The 27,212-nt window shown below is 35.9% G+C and overlaps 3 protein-coding genes across 3 annotated transcripts; 1 reads left to right on the plus strand and 2 right to left on the minus strand.

The window, feature by feature from the left end:
* Window positions 1-64: 64 nt before the first annotated feature.
* LOC135682062 (uncharacterized) lies at window positions 65-10,859 on the minus strand. Its single transcript, XM_065196780.2, has 10 exons — window positions 10,708-10,859; window positions 10,415-10,528; window positions 9,953-10,066; window positions 8,864-8,977; window positions 8,548-8,661; window positions 8,195-8,308; window positions 6,804-6,917; window positions 5,503-5,616; window positions 4,112-4,223; window positions 65-3,597 (listed from the first exon to the last, which is right to left on the minus strand). Exons 4-10 carry the CDS (start codon window positions 8,961-8,963, stop codon window positions 3,537-3,539), a joined length of 729 nt encoding a protein of 242 aa, XP_065052852.2. The 5' UTR covers window positions 8,964-8,977; window positions 9,953-10,066; window positions 10,415-10,528; window positions 10,708-10,859; the 3' UTR covers window positions 65-3,536.
* Window positions 10,860-11,615: 756 nt separating this feature from the next.
* Window positions 11,616-14,368, minus strand: LOC148958195 (uncharacterized). The gene is made up of 3 exons (XM_089113118.1): window positions 14,009-14,368; window positions 12,868-12,953; window positions 11,616-12,256 (listed from the first exon to the last, which is right to left on the minus strand). The coding sequence occupies exons 2-3, from the start codon at window positions 12,888-12,890 to the stop codon at window positions 11,935-11,937; spliced, it is 345 nt and encodes a 114-aa protein (XP_088969244.1). The 5' UTR covers window positions 12,891-12,953; window positions 14,009-14,368; the 3' UTR covers window positions 11,616-11,934.
* A 6,066-nt stretch (window positions 14,369-20,434) lies between these two features.
* On the plus strand, window positions 20,435-25,277 carry LOC135682060 (cilia- and flagella-associated protein 337). Its single transcript, XM_065196776.2, has one exon. The coding sequence runs from the start codon at window positions 20,548-20,550 to the stop codon at window positions 23,968-23,970; it is 3,423 nt and encodes a 1,140-aa protein (XP_065052848.2). The 5' UTR covers window positions 20,435-20,547; the 3' UTR covers window positions 23,971-25,277.
* Window positions 25,278-27,212: the final 1,935 nt, after the last annotated feature.

Raw genomic sequence — 27,212 nt, forward strand, 5'->3', positions numbered from 1 at the left:
TAAGTCACAGTCACATCAATATGTGACTTTCCACGTCAGTGCCACGCTCGCCCTAATCCGCTACCCTTTCCTCAGCTATTATTTGCTAGATACTTTCATTATGCTTTTACTTTCCACTTTTTACTCGTTAACTTTGAAAAAAGTTGTTCACAAATCAATATGGATTCACCTCGGCTCAAATGACAATATTCTCTGTTTATATGAAGAAGAGGACCATTGCTTATTGTTTAAAGCAATTGCAAGTCACTTGGGCTGCAGCGGCAATTGTCCCCTATTCAGTATGAAAAAAAGGCCCTGCTTGTTTATAATTAGCGTGACAGATAATTGAGAGAAAAAGCTTTAGTTGAAACACATTTTCTCCTGGGAAAATTTTCCTCCACTTGAAAAGTGTCATATCATTCTGAAAAATTTGGGGAAAACACAGACAGCAAGCTTAGGAATATCTCGAAAGGGTTCTTTGAAAACATGTTCATTGTTACTCAAACTTAAGTATTGTATTAATGTGTATATCAACTAGTATATTGTTTGAAGAGTTTTTAGTACACGGACATGTTTGGATCAATATCTCTGCACTGTTCTTGAACCCACTTGTCTTTTATGCTGTGATCTCTATCAACATTCAAAAGAATTTTCAATAAATGTCTGCTTCGTTTAGATGTCTGATATTGAACCCTATTTTTCATTTTGTACATTTTATGTACAACTAAATGCGATAAAATCCTGGCGAAACATTTACACGCTTTTTTATAAGACCAGCCCTTTATAAGAAAGATCAGGCTGAGATTTGCTCAAAAAATAAGAACAACATAAGAAACAAGGCAGGCCGAAATTCAACAAAACTCAAGAGATAAATGACTAGCAAAAATTGAAGAAAGAAAATAAAGCAAGATATAAACAGAAATCAATATGCAAAATAGCATTAATTACTAAATCGAGCGTTTTTCCGGACGCTACTATGCACAGGAAATTCCATTAAAAAAAGTTAAAAATTGGGGAAAAAAACATTTATGCGAAAAAAATAAGAAACACTATGCTGAAACTGGAACCACTTGTTCTTACAAATATTGACAAGCATGTTTTTACATTAGTTGTTATTAATGCTTCAGTATATACTATGCTTCAATATCATGCAATGCTTCAGTATCCATTTACCTGGTAAATGCTGGTTGATTTTCCTGTTATTCTAAATTCTTGTGCTCAAATGAAAAAAGGATTCAATTTTAGTCTTTTCATTTAGGAGTTTTGGAATCTGTTTACAACAAAACAAGGGATTCCGACTCTTGCTGACACAGAAATTTGTTTTCTCTCTTGGAATCTTCCTATGTGAGAAGCGGTTGTGATTGGTCCAAAACAAAGAATCAAATGGGGCCTTCCGCTTTCTCGTGTTAATCTCGATCCGCACCTGAATATAAACAGAGACGGTGCCACGAAATTTAACCTAGGGGGCTAAAAATCAAGTTTAGAGACATAGTGGACCTACCGGGTTTTGGTCCAACACGCAAGAAAAATTTGAAGTTAAGCCTTCTAGAATGGATAAAAATGCATCTCCAAGCCTGAAAATAAATTACTTAATTATCAATTTAATAAACAGTTTTTGTTCTTATTCTATTATATAACCTATTTTCAAAAAAAATAAAAGAGCCGGTCAACAAATTTTCATCGGCCTCAGACCCCTCTCCCAGCCCCTCAGTGGCACCGTGCCTAATAGATTTTAGGTATAACTTTTTCGGACGAAAATTGCATAAGTATAATATAGAGTGTCCGCTCTTTCGGGCTATTTTCAAAATTAGTTTCTTAAACTTAATCTTAAGTTTCTTCAGCCTAAAATCCCTATCCCAGAATTCAGCAAAATGCAATGCTTATGCATAAACTTATTTGCTGAAAGATCATAAATTTCATGCACATCGCCATTTCTCTCTAGTTTTTCTGTTGTCTACGGTATAAACTTTAGCTCCTGGTCGTAACAAACTTAGATTCTCACTTATTTTTTGTAACAATAAGCGTTTTATTTCAACGTTCCTTTTCCTTCTTTCAAACTGCAGGAAAGCTTCTTTGACATCTATTTCTTTTGTCAAAATGTTCCTTTTGAGTTAATATTCAGCATTGTTATACATCAAAAACGCACTGCCATCCCTTTTGTGATAAAATTCTAGTTAATCTTCTTTTGCTTATCTTATTCTTTGTTAATTTCATATGAGATGCTTTATTTTGACGGTGAATTAAAAAATTGCATATATTTAATTTACATAGGGTTGAATATGCACATTTTCCTCTCTAAACATTCCATTGCTATTCCCAACTATTTCTCTAGATATTACGACTTCAATATTTCTTAATATTTTTGTAAAGTAAGCTTGCTCTTGAATGTGCACATTATATACAACAACTCGAAAAAGAAGAGTTGATGATCTATAGCATTGTTGGTCACAATAAGACCTGTATTTGCACAATATATACATTAATTTTGAAATTAAGAAAAGCTAGATTTATCTACATTGGACCAACTTTTGGGGGCAACAGGTAAGCCAACAGTTGATCAAACTGCCTCTCACATCTCAACAACAAATTTGCTTCGTGTGTTCGTACAGTGTAGCGTAACTAAAGTTTAATCTAGACTTGATAGTACAGTGTACTCTCGATAAGCGAGACCCTGAAGAAGTGGGACTTGTTATGTGGTACTTTTGTTGAGTGGGGGAGATATTTCCGGTCCCGCGGACGTCCATTATCAACTTTGGACATTCGCTTAACAGGACATTGGCCAAGTAAAAGACTTTTTTTTCAGGTCCTCTGGCAGTCCTATTTAACAATGGTATGCTGTAAAATTTTTATGCATGATTAACATTAACAAATAATAAACATTGATCGGTATGAAGAATCGTATTGCAAGATCATGCATTAACTTGAAGTAGATTAATAAAAGCAAGTACCTTCTTCCAGTTGATATGTTGACCATTCAACAAAGTTTTTTATGCATATATTCTATTTAATGGTATCGTGTAAAAAGGAAATAAAAGTTTTCATTTTTATCTACCATATTCAAAGTCATAAGTTGAGCGATCATCATTGCTTGGTGTCAAAGATTCACTAATTAGGATAAAAGTCAAAATGACTGTCTGATTTTAAAGTAGGTGATACATACAATTGTCAGGGCTACCGAGATGTTTCGGAGACCCTGACTTGACTGACGGCAAAACTTGAAAACGAGGCCCCCTAAAAATTTCTGCAAGCACGCCCTTCACATTAGCTCAAATTCATTAATTCGAATAGAATATCTTACTTCTTCAGGCACAATTTTTCTTTACTTTCAATCGATTCCATTTTAAAAAAAAGATTCACTACTTCATGATTCCCCCTATACCTCAAGGCCCTGGGAGAACTTCCCCCTTGCCCCCTTCTCGGCGGCCCTGCCTAGTGCAATCCTATCGTACAGCAATTAAGATTAATGGCCACATTTTATTTGAGGTTTCTTAGTTTCGCTGTTGAATATTTATTTGCAATAAGCAGTTCATTTTTGGAAAGTTCACAACGCAAAGCAGTTACTTTGCTCCTCTTCTTGTTCTTCTGCTTCTCCATCTTCGGCTTCGAGCCGTTGAAAGTCTATCGATGAGTGAAAATTTTTATGTTATTTCCTCTTTGTAAATTATATGCTAAACAATTTTCAACTTTTGAACAAAGATAAATTTAAAAAACCATAAATGGGGCACATGGGCATTTTTGAAATGAAGGCAAAGCACATGGCGATTTAAAGCATTTTGCCGGAACGTCTGAAAGTTAAAAAATCATCTTTCATCTGACATTCACCTAATGTGCTTAGCGATTGGGGTGGTGTTGTGTGTAACACCTTGTTCATTCATTGATGTATTTACTACTTATCATTAGAGTAAATAATTTTTTTTTAAATTGAGTGACTAAACACTTTTTCTAGAGGGGGAGAGTCTGATTCCTTTGTTATCTATCTTATCATATTGTTATTTGTGAAAATGAAGTTGGAAATGATATTATCTTGGCGTCATGTCCCTCAGTTATAAAAGTTTTAATGTTCTTATATAGACTTGAAGATTACGCCACACAGAGCAAAATGCAAGCGAAAAAATTTCTCTATTTTACTTACAAGGAGCATGTTGACCCAAAGTATCCAAATGGGCATGTGCATATGAAGTAATTAGCCAAGTCACGACATGTTCCACCGTTTTGACAAGGATGACTTGCACATTCGTCAATATCTGACAAAAATTTATTCATTATAATCACGACCAAAAATGAATAGGATGTAAACTGGAAAACATGTGTTAAATTATGAATTCCAAATGTTTATCAATGATTGAAAGTTACAAATACTGTATTACTTTAATGATTTGCACTCCCAAAATTATGATATTTATCTTCCCCTTTGATTACTTTCTTCATACGACCTGTAATATAGTCGAAGCCAAATTTTTAGCATAGATCTTAGCAATCAATCTTCTCTAGGAAATGGACAGCATACTTCTCTCGGTGTCTCATTTTTACGTGAATCTGCTAATTGGAAAGGAGCTTCCTAGATTTGAGGGCTTGCGAAGATAACAGCCTTGTGACCTATTCATAAGCATTTTATATGAAACGTACATTTCAAAAGGCATCAAAGAGAAGCTAACCCAATACTAATGATCAGGTCCATGATTGATTTTCAAGTAATAAAGTTAAATAAGGTTCGTAAGAAGTAATAAGGTTCGTGAGAAGGTTTTGACAATTTAATATTAAGGCACGGAAGCCTTTTAATACGATTTAATAGAGTTTTGATACAGGAGGTAACAGTTCAACAGAAAAATGTGCTTATTGCCAGTTTTTAAGGTATATAAAAGCGGTACGGCTCAAATCTATTTTGTGAGCAATATTTCTATCGAAGGAACAGTCATAAATTTTTGAGGAACAAAAATTGGCTTCTCATACCAAGATACTCATGAAATGATTTCAAGGTACCCGGACACGATCAAAGGGTAATCAAAGAGTTTTGCTCCCTTCATATTTCTAAGAGTCAGGTACAATGCTGGACTGTAGCCAAAATTACTTCCGGTGCCATATGCGTTTCGGTAACTTTATGCGTTTCGGTCCGGGTACAGAAACGCATTAAAATCAGTGGCGTACCCAAGGGGGGGAATAGGGGGGTCTGGACCCCCACTTTTCCAAAATATGGTCCTCGAGATTTGTCCAAAAACGATGTAAAACTCATTGGGGGGAGTATACAGTATGCTTGTGTCAATAACAATTGTAAAATACTTTGCTATTTACCGTAGCTCAAATGAATCAAATAATGGGGGAAAATTTTGCAAAATGGCGTTGTTCCGCATTTGCGAGTGTTTGAAGGGCGTGGCCCAAAAAAATTTATGGGGGCTACTGATGTTTCAGCTCATGATGTAATTGAGGTATTTTAAAAAAATTGTTTTAAACTTCAACAAGCGTACCAAAGCCACGGAAGATAAAGATCTTATGTTAGTTAAGCAAGTTGATGAGCAGTCAACGTACCTTTTTGGCAGCGAACTCCAGTGAAGCCAGGTCTGCATTGACAGGTATATCTGTTGAAGTGATCAGTGCATACCCCTCTATTCAGACACGGGTAGCTAGCACATTCGTTGATTTCTATAAATGATACCGTAAATTGATGAGCTTTCAGTTTAATAATCAGCCTTAAAGTCATGCAAAGTACTGCTCACCAGTCAGTCATAAAGTGTTCCATGCCGTAAACGCAGGGGTGTACGCGCAACCGGATGATCGCATTAAGCCTAAAACTCAGAGTAGCACCTTAGAACTGCCCTGTTCTATGCTAATAATCTTAGATAAGAAAGCAAACATGCATGAAAATACTGATACTGATTTAAAGACTATTGAATTGAAACAGAAAGTGTTTGTGTATCCGAACTTACCTTGTCAATAATGATCATTAGTATTTGTCATTTTTACTTACCAAAAGAAATGGGAAACTTGTAGAAAAAGAGCTATTGCCTTTATCAAAATGTCAGAAAAAAAGATTTGCTTTTAGTTTTTTCAGTGGCAATCCTTTTATGAGAAAAATCACATTTTTTTTCTCGCGGCTTTTTAAAAATTTTCATCTAGAAACGAGACACAAAGTGTTTTAACTTATTATGTTATTTTTATTACACTTCTTACCCTAAGTAGATTATACAGTATCTTAAGGTAGATTTGGCTTTAGAATAAGCTTTGCTTATATCCTGATATGTTACGGTTCATAGGTTTCTCTCTGATAATTTTCAATTTTTCACTATTTCCTTAATTTTTGATTGAGGGTCTACATAAGAAACAGAAATTTTGATGCATATAAATCAAACATATTTCATAAGTTAAATATTGAGAAAGAAATAAAAACTTCGCTAGATTAGCAGAATATGCCTTTCCAGTATCTCACCCAGGCGTTTTCGATTATTGTATCTTACAAGCTTTGTAATAGCCTAGTAAGTGACGCAATTAAATCGTCAATTTTGTACTGATATATAAAGTAGTTGTTTCTATTGAACTTTCTAGAAAATCTTCTCCATTTCTATTACCTCCCTGAAGAATGAGTTGAAAAAGATTCGAACTTGAGCCCTTTTAGCTATATTTTCTTACATTTGGACTCCAGGTTAGGTATGGTATTCTTCAATTTAATTCATGACCAATTTTTTAGTTGAATTTGACAGGCTTTCTTTTTCTATACTTTTTCTTCTTAACCCTGCTTTTTCACTTTTGATATTAACACCTTTAGCAACCTACACAGATTATAAGGTAATAAACTTGTAATCATTTTCAGCTACAATGAGACTTTTTCGTACCTCGTCCACAGTTATAGCCAGTATAGCCTGTCGAACATCGGCATGAATATCTATTTACTTCATCATTGCATGTCCCTCCATTTTGGCATGGGCTGCTTTGACATTCATTTATCTCTGTCGAAAATCAAGTTAATGAATAGTAAAGTGTCGGTTGAGAACAAGCTTTCATATTTTTTTAATATAAATATCATCTTTAGATTTTTATTTGACATTATGGTGGCAGCTTAATCTTAATCGATCATTCTACACGAAATATGATTCCAAGAAGAAAGAAAGACCAAGTGAAAGACAAAATTCTACTTTCCTGGACGAAAAGCGCACGTGAAAACTGCATTCTTTTTTATAAAGAACTTCGTTCTTGAAGTTCCTTCTTTTTGAACGTCTTTTTATCAAATTGTTATGCTAAAAGTTCCTTAAGAGTTTCTTAATTTAACTGCACATAAAAATTACACATAGTACATTAAAATGCCGAATAAGACTCGTTAGATTCTTAACTGTAGCTATAAAACAAGGTGAAAAAACAGTAAGAAGACTAGAAAGAATGTTTGATAAATGGAAAAGAGAAAATTCACTCAAGAAGGAGAGTGAAACACTCGTAATTACACGACAGAGCACTCGATAGCTAACTTCATAACACACTATTACTGTTATTTTTAATACTAAATGAATGGAACTAGCTATCTCATTCTTGTTGCTATGATAAACATTTGTCTTTAGCACAAACTGTTCTTTTATTTTTACTGCATTCTACACGTAGGTTCCTTGTTAAGTGCTTCCTTATAAGAAAGCGTGTAATTGTGTGCTTATTATCTTCTGAGGAAACCAAACTCGATGTCACTTGCAAACAGCGCGCTCGACCAACTAACAAGCAACATTGTACTTACCAGCTTGAACAACTGAACAACCAACCAATGAATTGGTTGAACAGACAACCGCTCACTCTGGTGTAAGTAAGGATCGTAACGGAAGACACGCTATATTGCAGACAAGCATTTTTAAATAAAGTTCTAGAGACAATAGGTTTGTGAATCAAATGCTATTTTGTTTCATTGTTAATAGGACCATTTGATATGAAAAAAACCCAGAACAACGGGAGAGTTCGATATGTATATGAAAATTTTTTTCTTTACTCTGGTATTTTTATTGTTGGAATAGATAAGGGTCTTGATGACTCAAAAAGAGGTCTTGATGACTCAAAAAGAGGTCTTGATTTTACTGCCGCTATCAAAACACCCAAGAAGAATGATTTCTGCTTCTGCCTTAACCGTACATTCCAAAATCCTAACTTTACAGCTATTAGGAGCCTCTTTCGATTACACGGTCTCTTTACGCCTGCAGGATAGAGATGCTCTTAAGGTGAAAAACAACAGCACAGTAGTGCTGATCATTACCTGCACCACATTTTGCTCCATAGAATCCAGGAGCACATTGGCAGCTGTATTTGTTGACTTTATCAATACATGTTCCTCCGTTGAGGCAAGGGCTACTTTGGCATTCATTGATATCTTGAAAAAATACACAATTTGTCAAATGGGCAAAGATAGTTATTTGCAACCTTTGCATGCTCCAGATACTTTATACCCTTTTTAAATCTGTTTGACTTCTATAAACACTTATAGCATAAAAATGCAATTTTGGGCCTTTTCTTGGAACTAGAAGTTCACAAAATAGTACGAGAAATTCAACAATTTGGATTTGGATTTGGATTTGTAATATTTAGAAGTAATATTTAGAAGTACTTTACTTATTTCACATGCTGTTCCTGTAAATCCGGGAATGCATTGGCAGGAGAAATAATTTAGATGGTCGCTGCACTTCCCTCCGTTTTGACAAGGATTGCTATCACATTCGTTGATTTCTGCACAAATAGAAGAGAACATATTTATCTTTTGATAATACACTGAGCCTTTCAGAGCTGTTGAAAGAGAGTATAAGTCAAAAAAGGATTGCTATCTGCCAATGAAAATCATCTTTAGTTAAAGTTACTTTGGGTAATTTTGAAAGCTACTGCTCAAGCGAGGTTTCAAGAATACAGTTTTTATATCAAGTCGTTTGCATACCTGTAGAGCAGAGAGCGCCGGTATATCCAGGAGAACACTGGCAACGGAATCTGTTTATTTCGTCATGGCATGTTCCACCATTTTGACATGGACTGCTCATGCATTCGTCGATATCTGAAAAGTAACAAACCGGTTTGTTTGCAATTTAGTTTTAAGAGCTATTCAGATCTACGTAGGGCTACGTAGGGCGCACAACCCAAAGATTGGGGGATAGGATAAAACAGCATGTTCCTTCCAACATACGAAACAAAACTGCCCCTCAAAGAGAACAGCCTCCTCGATCTTGTAGGTCGAGAAACACTGTTAAAACAAGTGATTCTGCCATTGGTCAACATCTTTTAGACAACCCAGATTGTGCAAAACTCTATAATGACGACATGTTTCGGATAATTGGCAGAGCCCGGTCGTCCTTCCATCTAGCAGTTTTGGAGTCAATCTACATAAAAACGAAAAAGCCGCCATTGTGTAGACAAAAGGAGTTCGTTTTCTCTCTTGGACTCCATTGGTAATTTTTCTTTAGGCTCGCGGCACTGATTGGTCAACTATACCGGTCTTGTGCTTGCGTTTTTCTGATTGGCCTATTTCGATCCACAACTGGGTATATATTTTTCAAACATGTTTTTCGGAACCTATTCTGACGTTTTATGCTCTGAGGAGTGTCAGACGAAAAAGCTTTAAGTATGTTGTAAAATGTTTGCTTTTTTCAAAGCCATATTCAGATCTAATCTAACAACCCATTCTTAAATGCCATGGGATGAAAATGAAGAGTAAGATTGAATATAAAAAGTTAACTAATATGGTAGCAGCTTTTTGTTCATAAAAATGTGGCAAAGAACCATTTTTCACATGCCGTGTTCATTGTCATGATGCTAGCCAATTATCTGACAAAGAACAGAGTACTTTGTACTTCTTCTCAATGCACATGCGATGGACTTCTAATTATGACGTCAAAAATTCTAAATTCCCGGTTTGAAAATGTTTTTCATTGATATTGTCCAGCTATGCATGCACTGTAGCTTAAAGCATTGCATTTTCAGCACTTTATTAGAAAATTAGCACATGAACAGTATGCTGTGACTAAATTCTTACTTATTGCACAAAAGGCTCCTTCGTATCCAGGTGCACATTGACATAAATATCCATTGACTCTGTCAATACAAGTAGCTCCATTTTTGCAAGGAACACTAGCACATTCATCGATGTCTAAGAAAGAACAATCTTGTTTATTTACTTATAATTCATCAAAGTTACAATATCACAGAGTTAATTTATACTGAATAATTCATTTACTGTAATAATAATTTCTCAAAGAAACTGAAAATGGGACATCGTCAACTCTTCATCGTTAACTCTCCATTCATTGTATCTTTTGATGTGAATGCAAGAGTTTCATCTGATTAAACAATCAGATCTGATATTTTATATAGAGTGAGTGCTTTCAGAATACCAATAACATAGTGAAATTGCTCCTTTCATTTCGCTGTTCTTGCTACCTGAGGCGAACATAATTTGCAATATATAATGTCTTCGAATCAAATGACTTTAACTCACTTGTCTCACAATGTCTTCCTGTGTAGCCAGGCACGCATGTGCATCGAAAATCGTTTATCAAATCTTGACAGGTTGCACCATTAAAGCATGGAAGGGAGTTGCATTCATCAATATCTATAAACGAACCGAAACGAATCAGTCATTGTAGAATTGATCTTAACAATTTTTATGTGTCTTATCATTCTTCAGTGTTGCAAAAGTTCGTCGACACTTAAAACTGCGTCTGCTTTCATTATGCATTATATGTATGATTGAATACTCTTCATTCCCCCTAATTTCAACTTTTTACTTACCAATCTCGCATGTCTTTTCTTTATAGCCAGGAAAACACTCACATTTAAAAGTTGTCCCAACACTTCTGCAGTTCCCACCGTTTTTACAAGGAAAACTTTTGCAGTTGTCCAGTTCGGCAAATGTAATTTTTTCAATATAAATTAAATTAGGGGCACTTTGGTATCCATTTCAAGGTTTGCAGTTTCCGATCTCAAACATCTCGGACAAATTGAAATAACTAATGGCGGTATTGAAGGAGAGATGGAAGAATTCAACTCTGGAATATTAGATATAATTTCAAATGCCTAACAGCGTTTGGCACATCTCAAACAATATGAATTATTAGAAAATTAGTTTTATCATAGAGTAATACCCAGCCATCTTCTGGGTAAAAAAAGAATCAAAGCTTTCTTGCAAAATGATACAAGATATCCATCACAAATCCTTTCTCGACATTTTACATTTTTCTTAAATTTGCTATTAAAGTATTTGCAATAATAGCACTTTCCGCTGCCCCTGAAACAATCCATTCGAGATTCAAGAAAAAGGTACACAAACTTAGGTACAGAACAAGGTCCATAAACTTGGATTACGAGAGACCAATATCTTACTTATGACGCAGTTTGAAACTTTGTAAAACGTTGCAAAGATGCAAGAGACAATGTTTTATTGTGCTTTGCTTTGTGAAATAAGAAAGTACCTACATGATTTATACCAGCGAGGTATACAATCGGTCATTCTTGCTAATTCTCATTGTCATTCTCATACTGTTTTTACTCAAATAAGACACTAAGATTCTTGTACACAAGCAGAAACTGCTTTTAGTTTAAAGATTGTCAGGGGTTTTTGCTATTATACAAGATATATCCATTCAATTTATTAATTTTAACATGACACGTCGATTTATGATTTACAGAGTGATAAGGCCAGCAAACCTTTGAGATTGTCACAATATAACCCATAGTGTTGACTATCGCAATGGACGCATTCGTAGTAAGGATGGTGACATGTTTCTTTGCAAAGAATGCCACGCGGGCATGGATGAAGCTTCTGGCAGGTTTCTCCAACTTGGCAAAAGATAAAAATATCGCAATGCAAATGTCCACAAACGTTATTTCTTTATGAACATTCGAAATTTGTTAGAATTCAGCATAATCTTACATGTGAGATGTCAATATCTAACTTCAATATAACATCGTTTGAATCTCCAACACAAAAAAATTTATTAAATCGCTTAGATTTAGCATCTAACCAACCTCTGTCTGGTTGTAATCTGTTGACTTGTAAACCCAGCCAGGTCTTTGAACAAGACTACTTCCATTTTCACCAGCAATCTTACTGTTCAGCTCACAAACTCCTGTGACATTCTGTATATTGTATGATTTACATTTCGGATGCTTTACACATTCCAACGTGCAGTCTGCATCATGGATACCTTGTATTGTTGCCAACAGGCTTCCTTGTAGGGACCAATCAACTTCGAATATCGTGAAATCTGCATGCACCAGGCAAGGGAGGCGAAGAATTAGTCTATTGGAGTTTGTCAGTATTTTGAACAAGGCCAAAATTCTAATAAGAAATATTTTTGTCAAATATGTGTTTTTTTGCAACTGAATATATAATTAATAAGGCCCAACTAATTCTAAATTATAAACATTCTTGTAGATAACAAAAATTAACACAATTTATTGCCTTTACTAATAATCTTTTGAAATATTCTTAGTCAGTTATGAAATTGTGAAAGCAGTCGTCAAATGTCTAATATACTGTGACCTGACAAGCAATGACACCAGGCTTCATTTTTGAGATTCTTGGCATTTTCAAATTTTAGATAACATTTAGTTGGACAAAGCATGAACAGTGTTGAAGTCCCTTGTCTTCTGAACTTGCTGCAAAGTTAAAAAATTATCAAGGCTCTTCGTTTAAGATGTTGATTTAGTTGTTTGTTACTATTATCTTTTTTTTTCTATTATTTTTGAGCCCGAAGATTCAGAGTTTAAGTTGCGATAAAATATATTCCTTTAGTATCGATGGCTCTATGATCGAAAGTGTAAAACTATCATTTTGGTAAGGTGGGAAACAAGATTTTGACAGCTGTTACCTTGTCTACCAGGAAAGCAAAACAGTAATAATGTTTAATATTTATCAAATCAATATTACTGGAAGATAAGAAACATCACCTCATAATCGACGGTACATCCATGCCAATTTGCAATGTTCTCGGAAAACTTTAATGCTGTGACATTGAATGAATTTCGTCTACAGGCTATGATTTTCATAAAAAAACTTACAATATGTTATCAGGGCTTGAAAGCTACTATACAAAAGAAAAAAAGCCACATTTTAGAAATGGCAGTGACTTTTTTTATGCAACAAGGGTAAGTCTCTGCTAACTTTCTTATTTTTTCTCTGCAAATTTTCACGGTCACAGAAATTGCTTGAAAACTTTAGAGCTTTGGGTATTACGTCAACGTATTTATTGAACGAAAAAGTTTGTTGGTTGTTGGCTAGATTTGGAGAAAAATATTTAGATTCTGATTATTAAAGTATTAAAAAAGATTCACTGTAAGGTATATGCTAATTTTCCAACAGGACGGACTGAAGAAAGAATTAAAACTAATTTAATTCGGGGGTAGAAGATGCAATCATTTAGAACGTTTGCTTAAAGAATGTTTGTGATGAGCAATTCATCTAATCTTTAACATGCTAAAAAATTAAATAAATTAGCACCCACAACTTAAAAGAGCCCAGTTCAAATAATTGGTCACCATTAGACACAAATGTTTTAATATAACCCATGTCCGAACAAGCATCTCTGTTGAAATAAGCGCCCAAGGGCGCAATGTGGTGGTTATCCGGACAGTAAGCCTAAATAAGCGCTTAATCGTTCTTTTGCAGCAATTTGACCTTTTAGATAATCACATATCAGCCCCATCCAATGTGTTATCAAAGTAGGCTGATTACATAGGCTGTATACATAAAGCCCCAATAGACACAGTCTAGGAAAACAGCCATGGATAAGAAACATCACGGAAAGTAAGCTGTGCATCGTTCTAGGAACAAAATGTTTGAAAAAGTATTTATCACCTCGGCCGTTACTTCGTCTCTTGAGATAGATACATTTAGACACAAACAGTAAAAGATTTGTCTGAAAGTTTCAGAACAAAAAGCAGATTAAGCTGTAGGGAAGACTTGGGAAAGGCAGAAAGGAAAATATAGGAAACAGCTTTGTGTCGCTGCATCTGCTTAACAATTTCTGCCTACCATTTTACAGTAGATTTAATCAAAACCTATCAAAATTATCAAGCAATCAAAACTTACCTCATATGACAACAGCGCTGAAAATAGCCTCAATAGTTATGCCTTGATGAATACCACATGCTCATCAGATAGAACAAGAGTTAAAGATGATTTCCCCAAGTCTTTCAGGATATTATGTATCGAGTACCAGTATGATTATTTTGCTAATCTATGCATTTCTGGGCGTGGCACTGTGGGTGGACTGCAGCGCAGGGGTTAGCGATTCACCTTTCTCTGCAAGATGCCTTGTTTGCTCTAATTGTTCTTGTCAAATAAACCTCGTTGTCTTATTGCCAAATGAGTGTCATGGTATTAATTCAAAAATGCACTACGGGGCTACCAGGTAAATTATTAAACATCTTTCAGGCAACTAAAACGAGAATTCAGAAGTATGAATTTCTAACAATAATTTGATTGTGTTTTGAGCCTTTGAGGCTTGAGGCAAAATTTTCCTGCTTGCAACGTATAAAGCAAATTTGTTCTTGTTTATGTTGCAATAAGCAAAAACTCAATGTAATTAAGATAATTAAAGGTTCACTAAAAATTCTAAACAAAGTTTTGTTTTCAGATAGTTGGAGAACGTTTTGCACTCGTTTGCTGAATTGAAGTTCACTTTTCTATTAAAAAGCAATTTTTCCTCGTTTCATGGGATGTGTGTTGTTGTTTCATGGGTTGATTCACGTTTCATAAAAAAATCAAAGTAGATCAGGATTCACAACACCAAAAAAGAGGTTTGATCCCCTTTGTTTGGTAGAAAATATGGTCCTTTATAAAGAAGACAGAAGCCCACTTCAAGCCCTGCAATGGGTCTGTTTTCACACGAAAAATTTTATTATCAAATTTTACTGTTATCTACTAAATCGACGATCATTATTTCATAGTTATTCTTACATAGCCTGTAGCTTCTTCTCATACTGTGGTGAGTTGGGTTGCAGCTATCCGTATGATGCTTGTAATTTTTTACTGGTGTTCAATTCTCTGGTGGCTATATGATATTGCTAGGACAGCGGCAGGCGCTTATTCAATTGAGCATTCCCAGAAGGAGACCCCCGACTCTACTTTGCTTGAATCTTCCTTGGTAAGAATATATATTAGTAAATCGATTGGAAAAACAACCTGTAATCTTAAACAAGAAGATGCTTACAATTTGTATTTTTCATATCAAGCTCATTACGTCAGGAAAAGATAAGAATATCTTGCCAAGGGCAACACTCGAACGCCATTGGATAGTGAAAGCAACGTGATTTAGTGAGCACCAAGCAAAAGTCACAACTGTAAAACCCCATTTTGAATCTCCGGGTGCACATATATTTTTTCTCTGTTTCGAAAAAAAGGCATATCTTATACACAACAATCTAACTTATTTACCGAAGCTTTCCTTCTTTCCTTAAATTCAAGCTATATGTTCACCATGAACTGAGATTAAGGCTCAAATGGCTACGAACAGGAAGTTATATGCCTATCTAAATTACAAGATCTTGGATCAGATTAGAGTGTATTATTGTGTCAATGTTGCAGTTGCAATATACAACTATATGTGTCAGTGACATTTTTTCTAAGTGGATATACTAAAGCATAAGGACAGATAATACACTGAAGAAAGAACATGTGACTTCTTTTTATAGACATTCACAGAAAAAACATGCCATTTAGAGACTGCAGGTTCTTTCTTTTAATTCAAATTAATCAATATCATTTTGTTGTTAATACGTTTTAGATATTGTTAACAGGGCTTAACAATTAAAATCAATACCAGAAAACAGATGAATCTTTTAGAAAAGACCATTTTTCAAAATAAGAACATAAAATGAGAAATAAATGCATACTTGAAATTATGTTTTGGAGCGCAGTAAAATGCTGAGAAATCATATACACTTTGATCAAGTTTGATTGACTTAAACGATAAACCAAATTGAAATAATGCTTGAAATTTTTGAAATGCTGAAGGAATTGTACAATATTTGGGTTTTAGTCTAAAATAAAAAGAATGCTGTTGAGGAATTCAGAGCAAAGTTCTACGGAAACATTATGGAAGTTGTATGGTTCTGACAAAACTATTTTTCGCTATATTTACTAAAAGATTTGATTAACAAGGATGATATTTAGTATTTTAACTAGTGTTTAATATTAAATAGTCTTTAGCGGATTCCAAGTCGTAACTTTATCTCTTTTTACCAATATTACCAATCAAACGAAAAAATAAATCAGAAGAATTACGTTGTTATCTTCTTGAGGTCAACAAAAAGCTGTTTAAGGATTCATTTTCACCAAAGATTCTTTAATCGCTCTAAGCCTTGTCTGGGTAAGAATTTTTCTATCTTGGTAAGTTGCAAAGGTTGAGCAAGAGAAAATATTTGCATGATGTGGGTTTTCTGTCTTTGATGGCTCAGACTACTCAAATGGTAACAGTCTAAAAGTGGTATATTCAAGAATTTGTTCAACATTTCCAGGTTCTTGGCGTGGGGCAAGGTATGGGATCGCATCCACAGCTTGCAAATATAACTTTGCTAAAGGGTCATGTTTTTTATAAAATGCAGAAGCCCAGAAAGAACAAAATTAACGTATTGCTACAGACCAAAATTGACGTATTGTTACAGACTAATAATTAGTTCCGTATCCATGCATGAATACGCCCAATTCACACTCAAAACACAGACCAAACAAAGGGTTTACATGCCCCCTTTCAACCAAAGGCACTCTGGATACGGCTTATGCTTTAGGCTAGTGGGGGCAATAGGATTGGTAGGGGCAGAATAACCCATACACCCAGTTGCCCTAATCAAGTGCCGTTTTTGTAAAGGATTACAGTCTATTGTTGTAATGATTGTTACATGCCTTTAGGAAACATTTTTTTAAGGATGCTACAGGCATAGCTACTACAACGGGCAGGTATCTTCGCAAAGCTGCGTAGAATAATCTACATTGATTAGGCTGCACAGTGCAGAGGTGTCGCCACAGATTAAAAAAAATGGAGATTTCAAAATTACATTCGATTTCGTAGCCTTAGCATCTTGTTAGGGTTTCAAATACTAACTTAGCATGGTAGGAAAGCAAAAATCAGTTCCTTCGAATTGACATTTAGTGAACGAGATGAAATTTTTCAGAAAAAGCTTAATCTTTGGCTAACCACTGCTGCAAAAGTTAGCTGCAAAAGAGAAAAAACAGTACATCTAATGATCCTTGTAATTAGCAACGTCAGGCTGGTTTTAACTTGAAGTTTGAAACAAAAACAACCGGAGTTCTTCTGTAGAAGAAGTTTTATCATTCAGCAGGTTGTAACAAATGATTCATGATTGCACTTAGGTGAGTCGGATTATCATAATCATTATCATAGTTCAAACAACCTACTACGTCAAATTACATACCAAGCTAGTGGAAGTAGCGAATATTTTCTTTAACTAGCTGGTTCATAGTTTAGGATTTTGGTTAAATTTGAATTATGATTAAAGAATATGACTTGTAAATCTCCGAAGAAAGGAAGAAGGAGCATGAAGGTACCAATTACTGGTGTAGATTGGAATGAAAAAAAAATTGTTTTCCTGTTGTTATAAAATACTACAGTAGAAAGGGAAAGTACTGTTTATATTTTTAATATTCGTGCATCTTAGAAAGAAAAGACAGCTTCAAAGGGAAAAGGCTAAGAACACTTGTCAACATGAAATGTATTTTTAGGCTAAACAGTGGGAGTTTCAGAAATATCTCATTTAGCAATGGGGAGTTTTGTGGTGGCTATTTTCAGAAGTCTGAAGGAGGTACTGTTTGATGATGAAACTGTACCTGACTATGCAAATCAAATTCATAGCAGCAAACAATTATGTTTTATAATTAGGTAAAAAACAAGCCTTTACATAAAGCACAATCCTGTCGAAACATCGCATGAAATGGACTTTTATTAATACACCTGAAAGATGGCAAACTTCAATAAACGATGCTTTAACAGCTTCTCGTATGACTTCAAACTCTGATAATAGAGTGCAAAATTGAAATAAAATCTCAACCTGTTTTGGTGTATCCAGTTACCAAGGTGGATTTTTGCTTAATGTTACATTCAGGGGGCGCCGGAAGTACGGGGGCAGCAGGGACAGCAGTTTTATCTGCCCTGGCTCTACAAGAGCAGTGGGGGCAGTATTGTGCCACGAAAAAAGGTAACAAAGATGGAAACCCCTTGTTCAATCATGACCTAAAGAGATGCCATGAAGAATGCCTGTCGAAGCTACACAAGTTGTTGTAATTGTACAATTCATCAGCACGTTCATCTACACCTGCAGAACGTACTTTTAGCACAATGCGGCGTGTTAAGTCTTGGCTGAGGATGAACATGACAGCCAACAGCATAAACAACAGAATATTTGCCAATTTGCAGAAAGACCGTATAGATGACATTTATACAGAGAAAGTTTCCAGTGAATTCGTTTAAAGGTCCGAGAGACGAAAAAATAATTTTAGGAAATTTTAGACTCGAGGTTTTATGGGTACCAAAGAATGATGTTATATCATTTGTTTACATTTGGTTACATTTCATTTACAATAAATTCAAAATGCGCGAAAAATAGTTAAAAAATTATGCCAAAGGCCTAGAATTGAAAGATGAAAGAAGAAAAGAAAGCAGCAAAGCTTTATTTTGGAAAAAAAATTCAAAATATTGCTTCTATAAACAAAGTCCTTTAATCTCAAAATCTGAGCTTGACAGCTCTCAATCAATCCACAGTCTTCAGAGAACAATTCTCTCCAGTCACTTGCTGTTGAATTTGTTGTCTTCCTTAAAATCCCAGTTTGCGTCAAAAGTGCATGTGGTATCAATTCACTATATTGTTAGAAAGAGGGGCTTATTGAAAATTTTAAGCAAACGTGTTTTAAAAATATCCTTGGCCATTTTCTGTTATGAAAATATCATACAAACGTTATCAAAAGACTTTGTTAGCAGTTTGAATTAATTAATTTAATTAATTAATTAAAGTTTAATAAATCAATTAAAAGGTCCTCATCTTCATCGGCATCACAAGAATAAATTGATAACCCTTGAGCATTTTCAAAACAAATTTCGCCTGACTTCTAAGTCGCACAAGTAAGTCTTTACATAGGATAAGTCTTTACAAGTGAGTCTTTACTATATTTTTAAAAAAAATTCTTAGAGCTTCTTGCATTGCTCACAACTTATTCGTATTCTGTTGCAACACGTTACGAAATGACATCCAAAATTAGGCCTTTTGCAGTACGAAAAATGTGCAACCAAAACTTTTGAATTGAATGATACTTTACTAACGGTCAGAAAAATTAACAGTTTTGGGTAACCAAGCGCAAAGTATTTCCAGGTTCGCATTAATGAAATCTTACAGGTTTGAGCAAAGAAAACTCTTTTTTGCTGCAAATATATTACAGGTACACACTCCTATCATCATAACTCGGCTTTCGTATTTTGGCAGTAGTCGATATGGCTCAAAAATAAGATGAAACTAATGATCTATTTGCATTTTTCATTTTCTTTTGTATATCTTGATAAATTTCCCGTTATTTCCCACTCTAGCGGTCATCTTAAAACTTTGACTTACTTTAAGTATTTGAATTTCGGTTTGCTACTGTATAAAAAATCGCGGCGGTGCAGCCATTTTGTAGGGGGTGGTGCAATAATTTTGCTCACCTATTGAACTTTTGCTCACCTAGTGTCAGTGCTGAGGAGAGAGGGGTCAGGGAGGTCACTGACCAGGGGGCCCTTGGCCTTAGGGGCCCACAAATAATAACTCACTTAAAAATATTTTAAGTGACAGTCCAGCCTTTCCATTATCACAAAATTTATTTTAAAGAAACAATAATGACTAAAGTCTATGAAAGAAGTAAGGTAGAAGCAGTTTGAGTCTTTGACTGCTGTTATGAATTTCCAAACTTTGTTGGCTTGGTCTAAAGAAGTTGAAAAGCTTCTGAATGTTACCAAATAGTGTGTACCCCCTAGAAGCGTCTGTCTTTACTATATATCTTTCGTCCTAACCCGGGGCCTAAACATCCTCTCTGCGGCCCTGCCTAGTGTACATGACTTGTGGTGAAGTTCGGAGAAAATTTTTTTTGCGAAAGCTGCAGTCAACTGTTGCAATCTTTTGTCAACTTTTGCATCATATTTGTAAAATCAAACGTTTCATGTGAATTGTTTTTTCCCGAACACTGATGTTTTCGTTTCAAGGCAAAACAATTTTTACGATTGATCGTTTATAAACTTTTAACGCCACCTGAAACTTAACACAAGGCCTCGAAACAGTTTAATGTAAAATCTACCTTTCTTAATTGATAAGCATGGGTCTCAAAATATTATTCCTGTCTTGATTTGTAAATCCTAACCGCTCACATTCGTTTGGATCGGCTGTTTACATCGCGTTACATGAAGACGGAAGAGCAGAACATTCATTTTGAATAAGTCTCGATTTGATTCATCTCCATGACAACATGCAAAGGATTAGGAATCATGTCGAAGTGGCTGTTCACTTTGCAGTGCTGTCGGAGTTGTAAAATTTAAGAGTCTTTTTGAATCTTACAAAAATGTTAACGTATGTCAGTTTGATTCTATGTAGGAGATGAATGAAACAACAGAGCTTTCGGTAGCTGCTGCGACCAATAATTTGGATAGCAGTTTGCAAAATGGTACTGCTACCACAGAGGTTGCAACTTTCGGTAAGGCCAGGCTTATCAACAGACTTACAATACAAGATTTACAGGCAGTCCAGGAAGCTTTTTTCTTGCGAAAGGAACGCGAAGAAACGGAACTCACCTTAGATCAAGAACAGTTCTGTGAACTTCTTTCTATCGTTCTTTCAAAAGGGTCAAGGGAGGAGTTTTCTGAATTATTCGAAAAAGTTGATGTAAACAAGGAAGGTTTGATCGATTGGGATAAACTTTGTTCTCATTTATTACTGCAATATTACGAAAAAGATGATCGAATCAAATCAACTCAAGTTCCACAATGGCAAGAACTTAAATCAATTACTTGCCCCCACAAAGATGTTATCAACAGGTTTCAGGGAGTTGGTAGTCCAATAAAATATTATACGTCTGTATCAAGAGAGGGAAATGTTGCATTTTGGAATCTGGATTTGAGACTAACAAGGTCATTTCATGTGCAAACAAACCCAGAGGAGATTAAACCAAGAGATCTCTGGGTGACTCATTTTACCCCTATGGGGCACATCAACAAGTTGGCATTGTCTCTTACTAGTAAAGAAATTGCTATCTATGATCTAAGTTCAAAAACTGAGTTTAATTGTCAATATCGCATTTTTGGTTTGAAAAACACTCCAATCACCATGGATTACTGGAGCGATCCTAACAAATCAAGTCATTCCATTCTCTCATTTGGTGATACTGGTGGAAATGTGCATGCCATTGTTTTTACTAATGCTACCATTGCTTTGTTTGAAAGGCCATTGCAACCTGCTGGATCAAAGCAAGAAACCTGTCTGCAAATTGATATCAATGATGTTGCTAAATGTTTTTATCAGCATGCCAGATATTATACTCATGACTGTCATCAGGAGTGGGTAAGAAAAACCCAGTATTTGCCATCACTGGATTGTTTTATCTCATGTTCTACCACAAATACAAACTCTATGACTCTGGGTTGGACTGAAAAAGGAAAAATTGACATGAGGACAACTTGTTTCAGTGTGCTTCAGGGCTTGAACTCCTTTGACTTTAATGCTAAAGCAAATCTGATTGCAACAGCAGGCATAAATACTCAGGTCTGTTTGTGGAATCCATATGTCATATCAAAACCTGTTGGAGTGTTACAAGGCCACATGCAAAGTGTCATTTCTGTTACATTTGTTGAGAACAAAAATCAGTTAATCAGTTTGTCAAAAGAGAAGGTATTGAGAATATGGGATACTCATTTACAAGTTTGTTTGCAAAGACTGTCAGGTATATTTCCAAAGATTAATGATGCTGCAGTCACAATGTATTTTGATCAAGAGAGATCAAAATTATTTTGCTCATTCAATAACCAATTAACTGTTCTGTCGATGAAAGCAGAAATTAAAGATAGGGTTATTAGTCATGAGCATGCAGTTACTGATGCAATATATAGTAAGAACTTCAATCAAGCTGTCAGTGTCTGTACAGGTTCTGTAATTACAATGTGGATGCTTGATTCTGGTCAAAAGGTAAAACAATTTACAAATGCACATGGAACTGCAGAAATTACCTGCCTGAATCAGGATCCATCAGGAATGAGGATACTGACTGGAAGTACAGATGGAACAATCAAAATCTGGGATTTCAATGGTCAATGTCACCATATCTTAATGGCAGGAAATGGAAATCCATGTGAAATAGGACAGATAATGTACCTTAAGTCATCAATTATCAGTATAGGATGGGACAAAGCCATAACCTGTTTTCCTATTGGACATCTAAAGACATTTTATGTTTATCCAGTTGACTGGAAGGGAAGGCTTGAGCATCAAGATGACATATTGTCCACAACATTCATTCCGCCAAGGACTCTTGCATCTGGTGGCTTTGATGGGGACATAGTGTTGTGGAATGTAATAACAGAGCATGCATACAGACATCTTGGTGCAAAAAAGGCCCCTGCAGTCAAAGACAGGCGGAGCAGTGGACACATGAAATTGCTTACTCCAGCCTCTAGTGCAGGGAAGCTGTCAGCAAAGAAGAGGTACTTGCAAAGTAATCCTTTTCTTCTCCCCAGCCCAACAGGACATTTTGAAGAGTCTCAAACAAACACAAGCTCATATGCTATGACATGTCTACTTTCTTTGTGTGCAAGAGCCAATCCAATCACTTCCAGTGGCCCATCAAATCTCATTTCAGCCACCTGTGCAGGTTTGGTGATCTTCTGGAATGTCTATTCGTCACAGGTTGCTGCAGAATTTGTTGCACATGAACAGACCAGTTCAATGACCATGGCAACAGATAACAGAAATAAGTTTCTTGTTACTGGTGATTCTGATGGCGTTTGCAGGGTGTGGTTGATTGAGGATTATTGTATGGTATGTTCAGATACACCCCTCAAATCGCCTCCAAAGCTTTGCAAAACGTTTACCCCTCATACAGACGCAATCAACTCTATAACTGTCATTCATCGAAGTGATATATATCTTATCATCACTGCTTCAAGTGATTGTTGTTTGTCACTCAGTACAATCAATGGAACACGTATTGGAGTTTTTGGACAAGAGCACCATTGGAACATTGACAAGGTATTAAACAGTGAAAAGGAATTCTCCGTAAGCAAAAGTGAAAGTTCTCAGCTTATTCCTGATGCAGAACATGGTTTGTTAGAGAGAGATATTGACATGGAGGAAGATGGAAGGGTCCAACATGTCCCCGATAATGATTTGGAAGCCGCTGGAAAAGCACCAAGTGATATTAAAGTGGATGTAGAGACACGACACCAAACGTGGGATAATACTATATTGGGCAGGTCTTATCAAGAGCGAGGCAGTGAAAAAAGGGAACGAAAACAACCCTATTCTTTACCATTTTTAAATGTAGAGCGAGGGCAGATGTCAATAAGTGCTTTTCAAGCATTGAACTGTAAAGATCTAAGTGATGTTCCAACGTTACTGAAACCTGATTTTGTTTTACATCCAGAGCGGTATTTCACAGGAGATAACGAAAAGTCCAAGTCAGAGGAAATCCCGTGTTTACCGCCAATTGTCGATACACTACAGCAAAGGCATGATGAAAAAACTCTTTTCCCAAAATCTCTTCTTGACGATATGAAAATGAAAGCAGCGTCTTTAGCTTTTGCTAGCAACTCACGCTATGGCAAGGGCTCTCATCCATCAATTCACCAGACAGTTTCAAACCCATTATCAGTTGGATCAGTTGTGCGATCGAATAGGCCTGTTCTTGAAGCAAAGAAAAGCTCAAAAGACAAGAAATCTCATGTTTGGAACCGAAAGATTCTTGGTAAAATTGCTTCAGGCATGGGTACAGCAGATGCAGGTAATAAAGCTGACAATATTGTTAAAAAGTAAACGTTAAGTACCATCTTAATTTTTTCGCGTCAATTGATTAGCTTATTATTACTTTTTTAGCAGTAGCTGCGAATTATACGTGGGCCTCAACGTGAATTGATCAAAAGTTAGATGGTGTTTGTTTATAAATGATTAAGGCACCGTACCAGACACACGTGTGCAGGGTCCGTTGCTCCCTAACCACCTATTTGGCGCCCCCCTCACCCCTAGGCAGTGCGCACTTGTACATGAAGGTCATCATGCTGTTTAATAGATTAACCCAAATTCAATCGCACCAGAACCATAGCCATCGTGTAGCGTTTCCAGCCTAAACAATATTTCGATGTCAAATAGCTAGCCTAATTTTGCCCATTGTCTTCCATGAAATATCAGTTATATGTGTCATGGCCAATGAAGCCGTGCAACAGTTAATCCCCGTAAAGATGTCCCTAATAACTTATAATATCAGGGCCCGCGTCACGAATTTGAAAATGGGGGTGAGGGCCAAGGCTAAAAAGTAGGGGGCCAAGGCTTCTTACCCCTGTTACTACAGCTTTAAAACTATTTGTTTCGCAAAAGAGTGGGGGCCATGGCTTCCGCCCCCCCCCCCACCCGCCGGTGCCCACCTTCCTTCAGTTAAGCATCTTTGATTTAAAAACCGTTTCTAGATTGAGAATATATATGGTACTTAATATATCAGGTATTTTCACGAAGTTCTTCACTCTACTAAAATACTATTTTTAATTGTAGTCTTATATCCCCTGAAAACTTTTTATCTGTAAATAATTTTGTGTCTTAAATAAAACATTGACTTGAAGTATTTTTAAAAAAGATGTTTTCGCTCTTTTCTTCCCAGATGCAAGGGTTTTCACCCTTTACACACCCCTAGACCCGCCACTTATATCCTACTTGGAATATGAACCTTTGGCCTTGAATTGACTATGTGCATCTTTAGGACAAAAACTATGAACCGTCCCTTGAAACTTAGGTTTTTCTTAGCGGGACTAGCAGACCCAAGAGCTAGTGGCTACGCTGTTTTCGGTTATGCGTTGTTCTTGTAGTTTAGTATATCGTGAAATACGCATTTTATGTAAAAGTAATCGCTGCCTAAAGATTATAATTTTTTCGGTTAGCTTTGAATTTTATTACAACAGTTTTGTAAAATATTTGCTGAAGGCTGACATACGGATGTGATCATGTTGTCTTGTTTTTACACTGTTTAGTCTCTACCTGAGAAGTAGACCTTGTTGATGTTCTAGATGTTCTTTTCTCTATCCTGCAAGCAACTACTTTTGGTGTTTGTAATACAACTGTCAGTAATAATAGTATGGCTATTGTATCTTCTTGTAGTAGTTTTCAATAAAAAGGACTTTTCATAGGTGAGAATGATAGTTTTAAGTAGTAGTGAACTGAAGTGCTAAACAATGCCGTTTTTATCATATTTTGATCTGAAATCTTCAGCTCTGGTTTGGCGCCGTGGCGCCCCTTGAAATTTGACATGAAAAAACTCGGGTAGGAAAGTTTTGACATGGCCTATCCTTTTTTATTTGGAAATATGTACTTTTCCATTGTCTGGAACTTATCACTTCAATGATTGCAGAAACGAATATGACACGAGCGCACAGCTAGGTATTTTAGCAGGGAGGGCTCGAGCTCACGAGAAGAACAAATGAGCTCTTTAATAAGTAGATTGCCCCTCGTTGCAACGAAAACTGTTTTGCGTTTGCTGTTTTATGTCTGAGATAATCAACGTTTCTACTGAACTTTACAGTCTGACCAGCGTTTCTAATATACACATTCGCCACTGATATATTGTTATAAAAACTTAAACTGAATTTCCAGCCAATTCCAGCCACAAAAATGTGTTATACTGGAGTCTGTTTGGTTTCATAGGCGCAGAATTAGGGGGTGAAGGGGCTCTTGTATTTGAGCCCTAAATGACGTAGATTTGGGGGCTCAGCCCCCCCCCCCGGCAAATAGGAAAGTTGGATATCGATTTGTTAGAGTAATATTTCATATTCTTGGTTTCACGCATAAAAATCATTCTGAAAGATTTGGTCAAGAACAAATGATAACGATAATGAAAAAAGGAATATAAAAGAAGATCTCCTTAAACCCCTTAAATAGGCCTCTTTCGTCGGCAGCCTCCATTAGCGGTTGCAATTACATTTTAAGCCTCCCGCCCCCCACTGGAAAAAAATTGAGTCTGGCCCTATGTTTGATTTGATCGCCACTTCTCTTTGTCTATAAGATCTCTATTAAAAGGGAAGCATCAACATGGGAAAAGGTATAACAATATAAAATTGAAATAACGTGATTGCTATCTGGTTTCATCTGTTGATAGTTGAATGCGATGAAGGTACTAGATCGCGTTTTAGACGGCTGCTGTATGACGGCATCTATGACAACTTCTACCACAAGCAAGTATGAAAACAACTAGCATCATCTCTAGTATCAGGGTATTGCCACACCGTTTCGAAAATGCAAAGCTTTTTATTCATTTATGTGCAAAGCAAGTACGAAGCTTGAAAAATTGATGCAATAAATTTGCATTTTATTTTTAAAACTTATTATTAATTTGTCTTGTGAGCTGGGATTCAACTGATTTCATGTGGCTGGATTTTTCAACTTCATGCGCAACATCCTTGTCCACAAGAGAGAAGGAGCTATGGAGCATCACATAATCAGGATATGGAACTCAATAATTTGTTAAGGAACTCGCTTCTCAACTCCAGTATGATTGGTCTTGAAGATGTAACATCTCATAAAGGAAATAAGATAAAGGCTTTTTCCATAGTTTTGAAACATTGCACTAACCCAACTTTCTGCAGCCAAGAACAAATATGTTTCTAATGCTTGCCAAAATGATTTATTTGCAGAACAATAGGCCGTTGAAAGCATTCAAATTTGAAGCTTCATATCCTAAATTAGCTGCTCTTTAATTAAATAACACTTGAACAATGTCGCATGCAAGAGAGAGGGAGAGGGGGAGTTAACAAATTTCCCTCTGAAAGCCTACAAAAACAAAACCCGTGCTTCATTTTTGAAAAACTGTTCATTAATGATAGTTTTGCAGACTTTGTCGACCAAGTTAAACAAATGCATCGTTTCAGCTATTACGTTTGAGCAGTGCTGAGGAGAGGGGGGGCCAGGGGGGTCACTGACTTTTGGGGCCCATAGGTAATAACTTAACTAAATAATTAATAATTAGCAGTTTAGCCTCTCCATTAACAAAACCTGTCAATAATAGTAAAAATAATGGA

Source organism: Rhopilema esculentum, chromosome 16 (assembly GCF_057945365.1).
Source record: "Rhopilema esculentum isolate cy_ngs chromosome 16, ASM5794536v1, whole genome shotgun sequence".
Lineage (NCBI taxonomy): Eukaryota > Metazoa > Cnidaria > Scyphozoa > Rhizostomeae > Rhizostomatidae > Rhopilema > Rhopilema esculentum.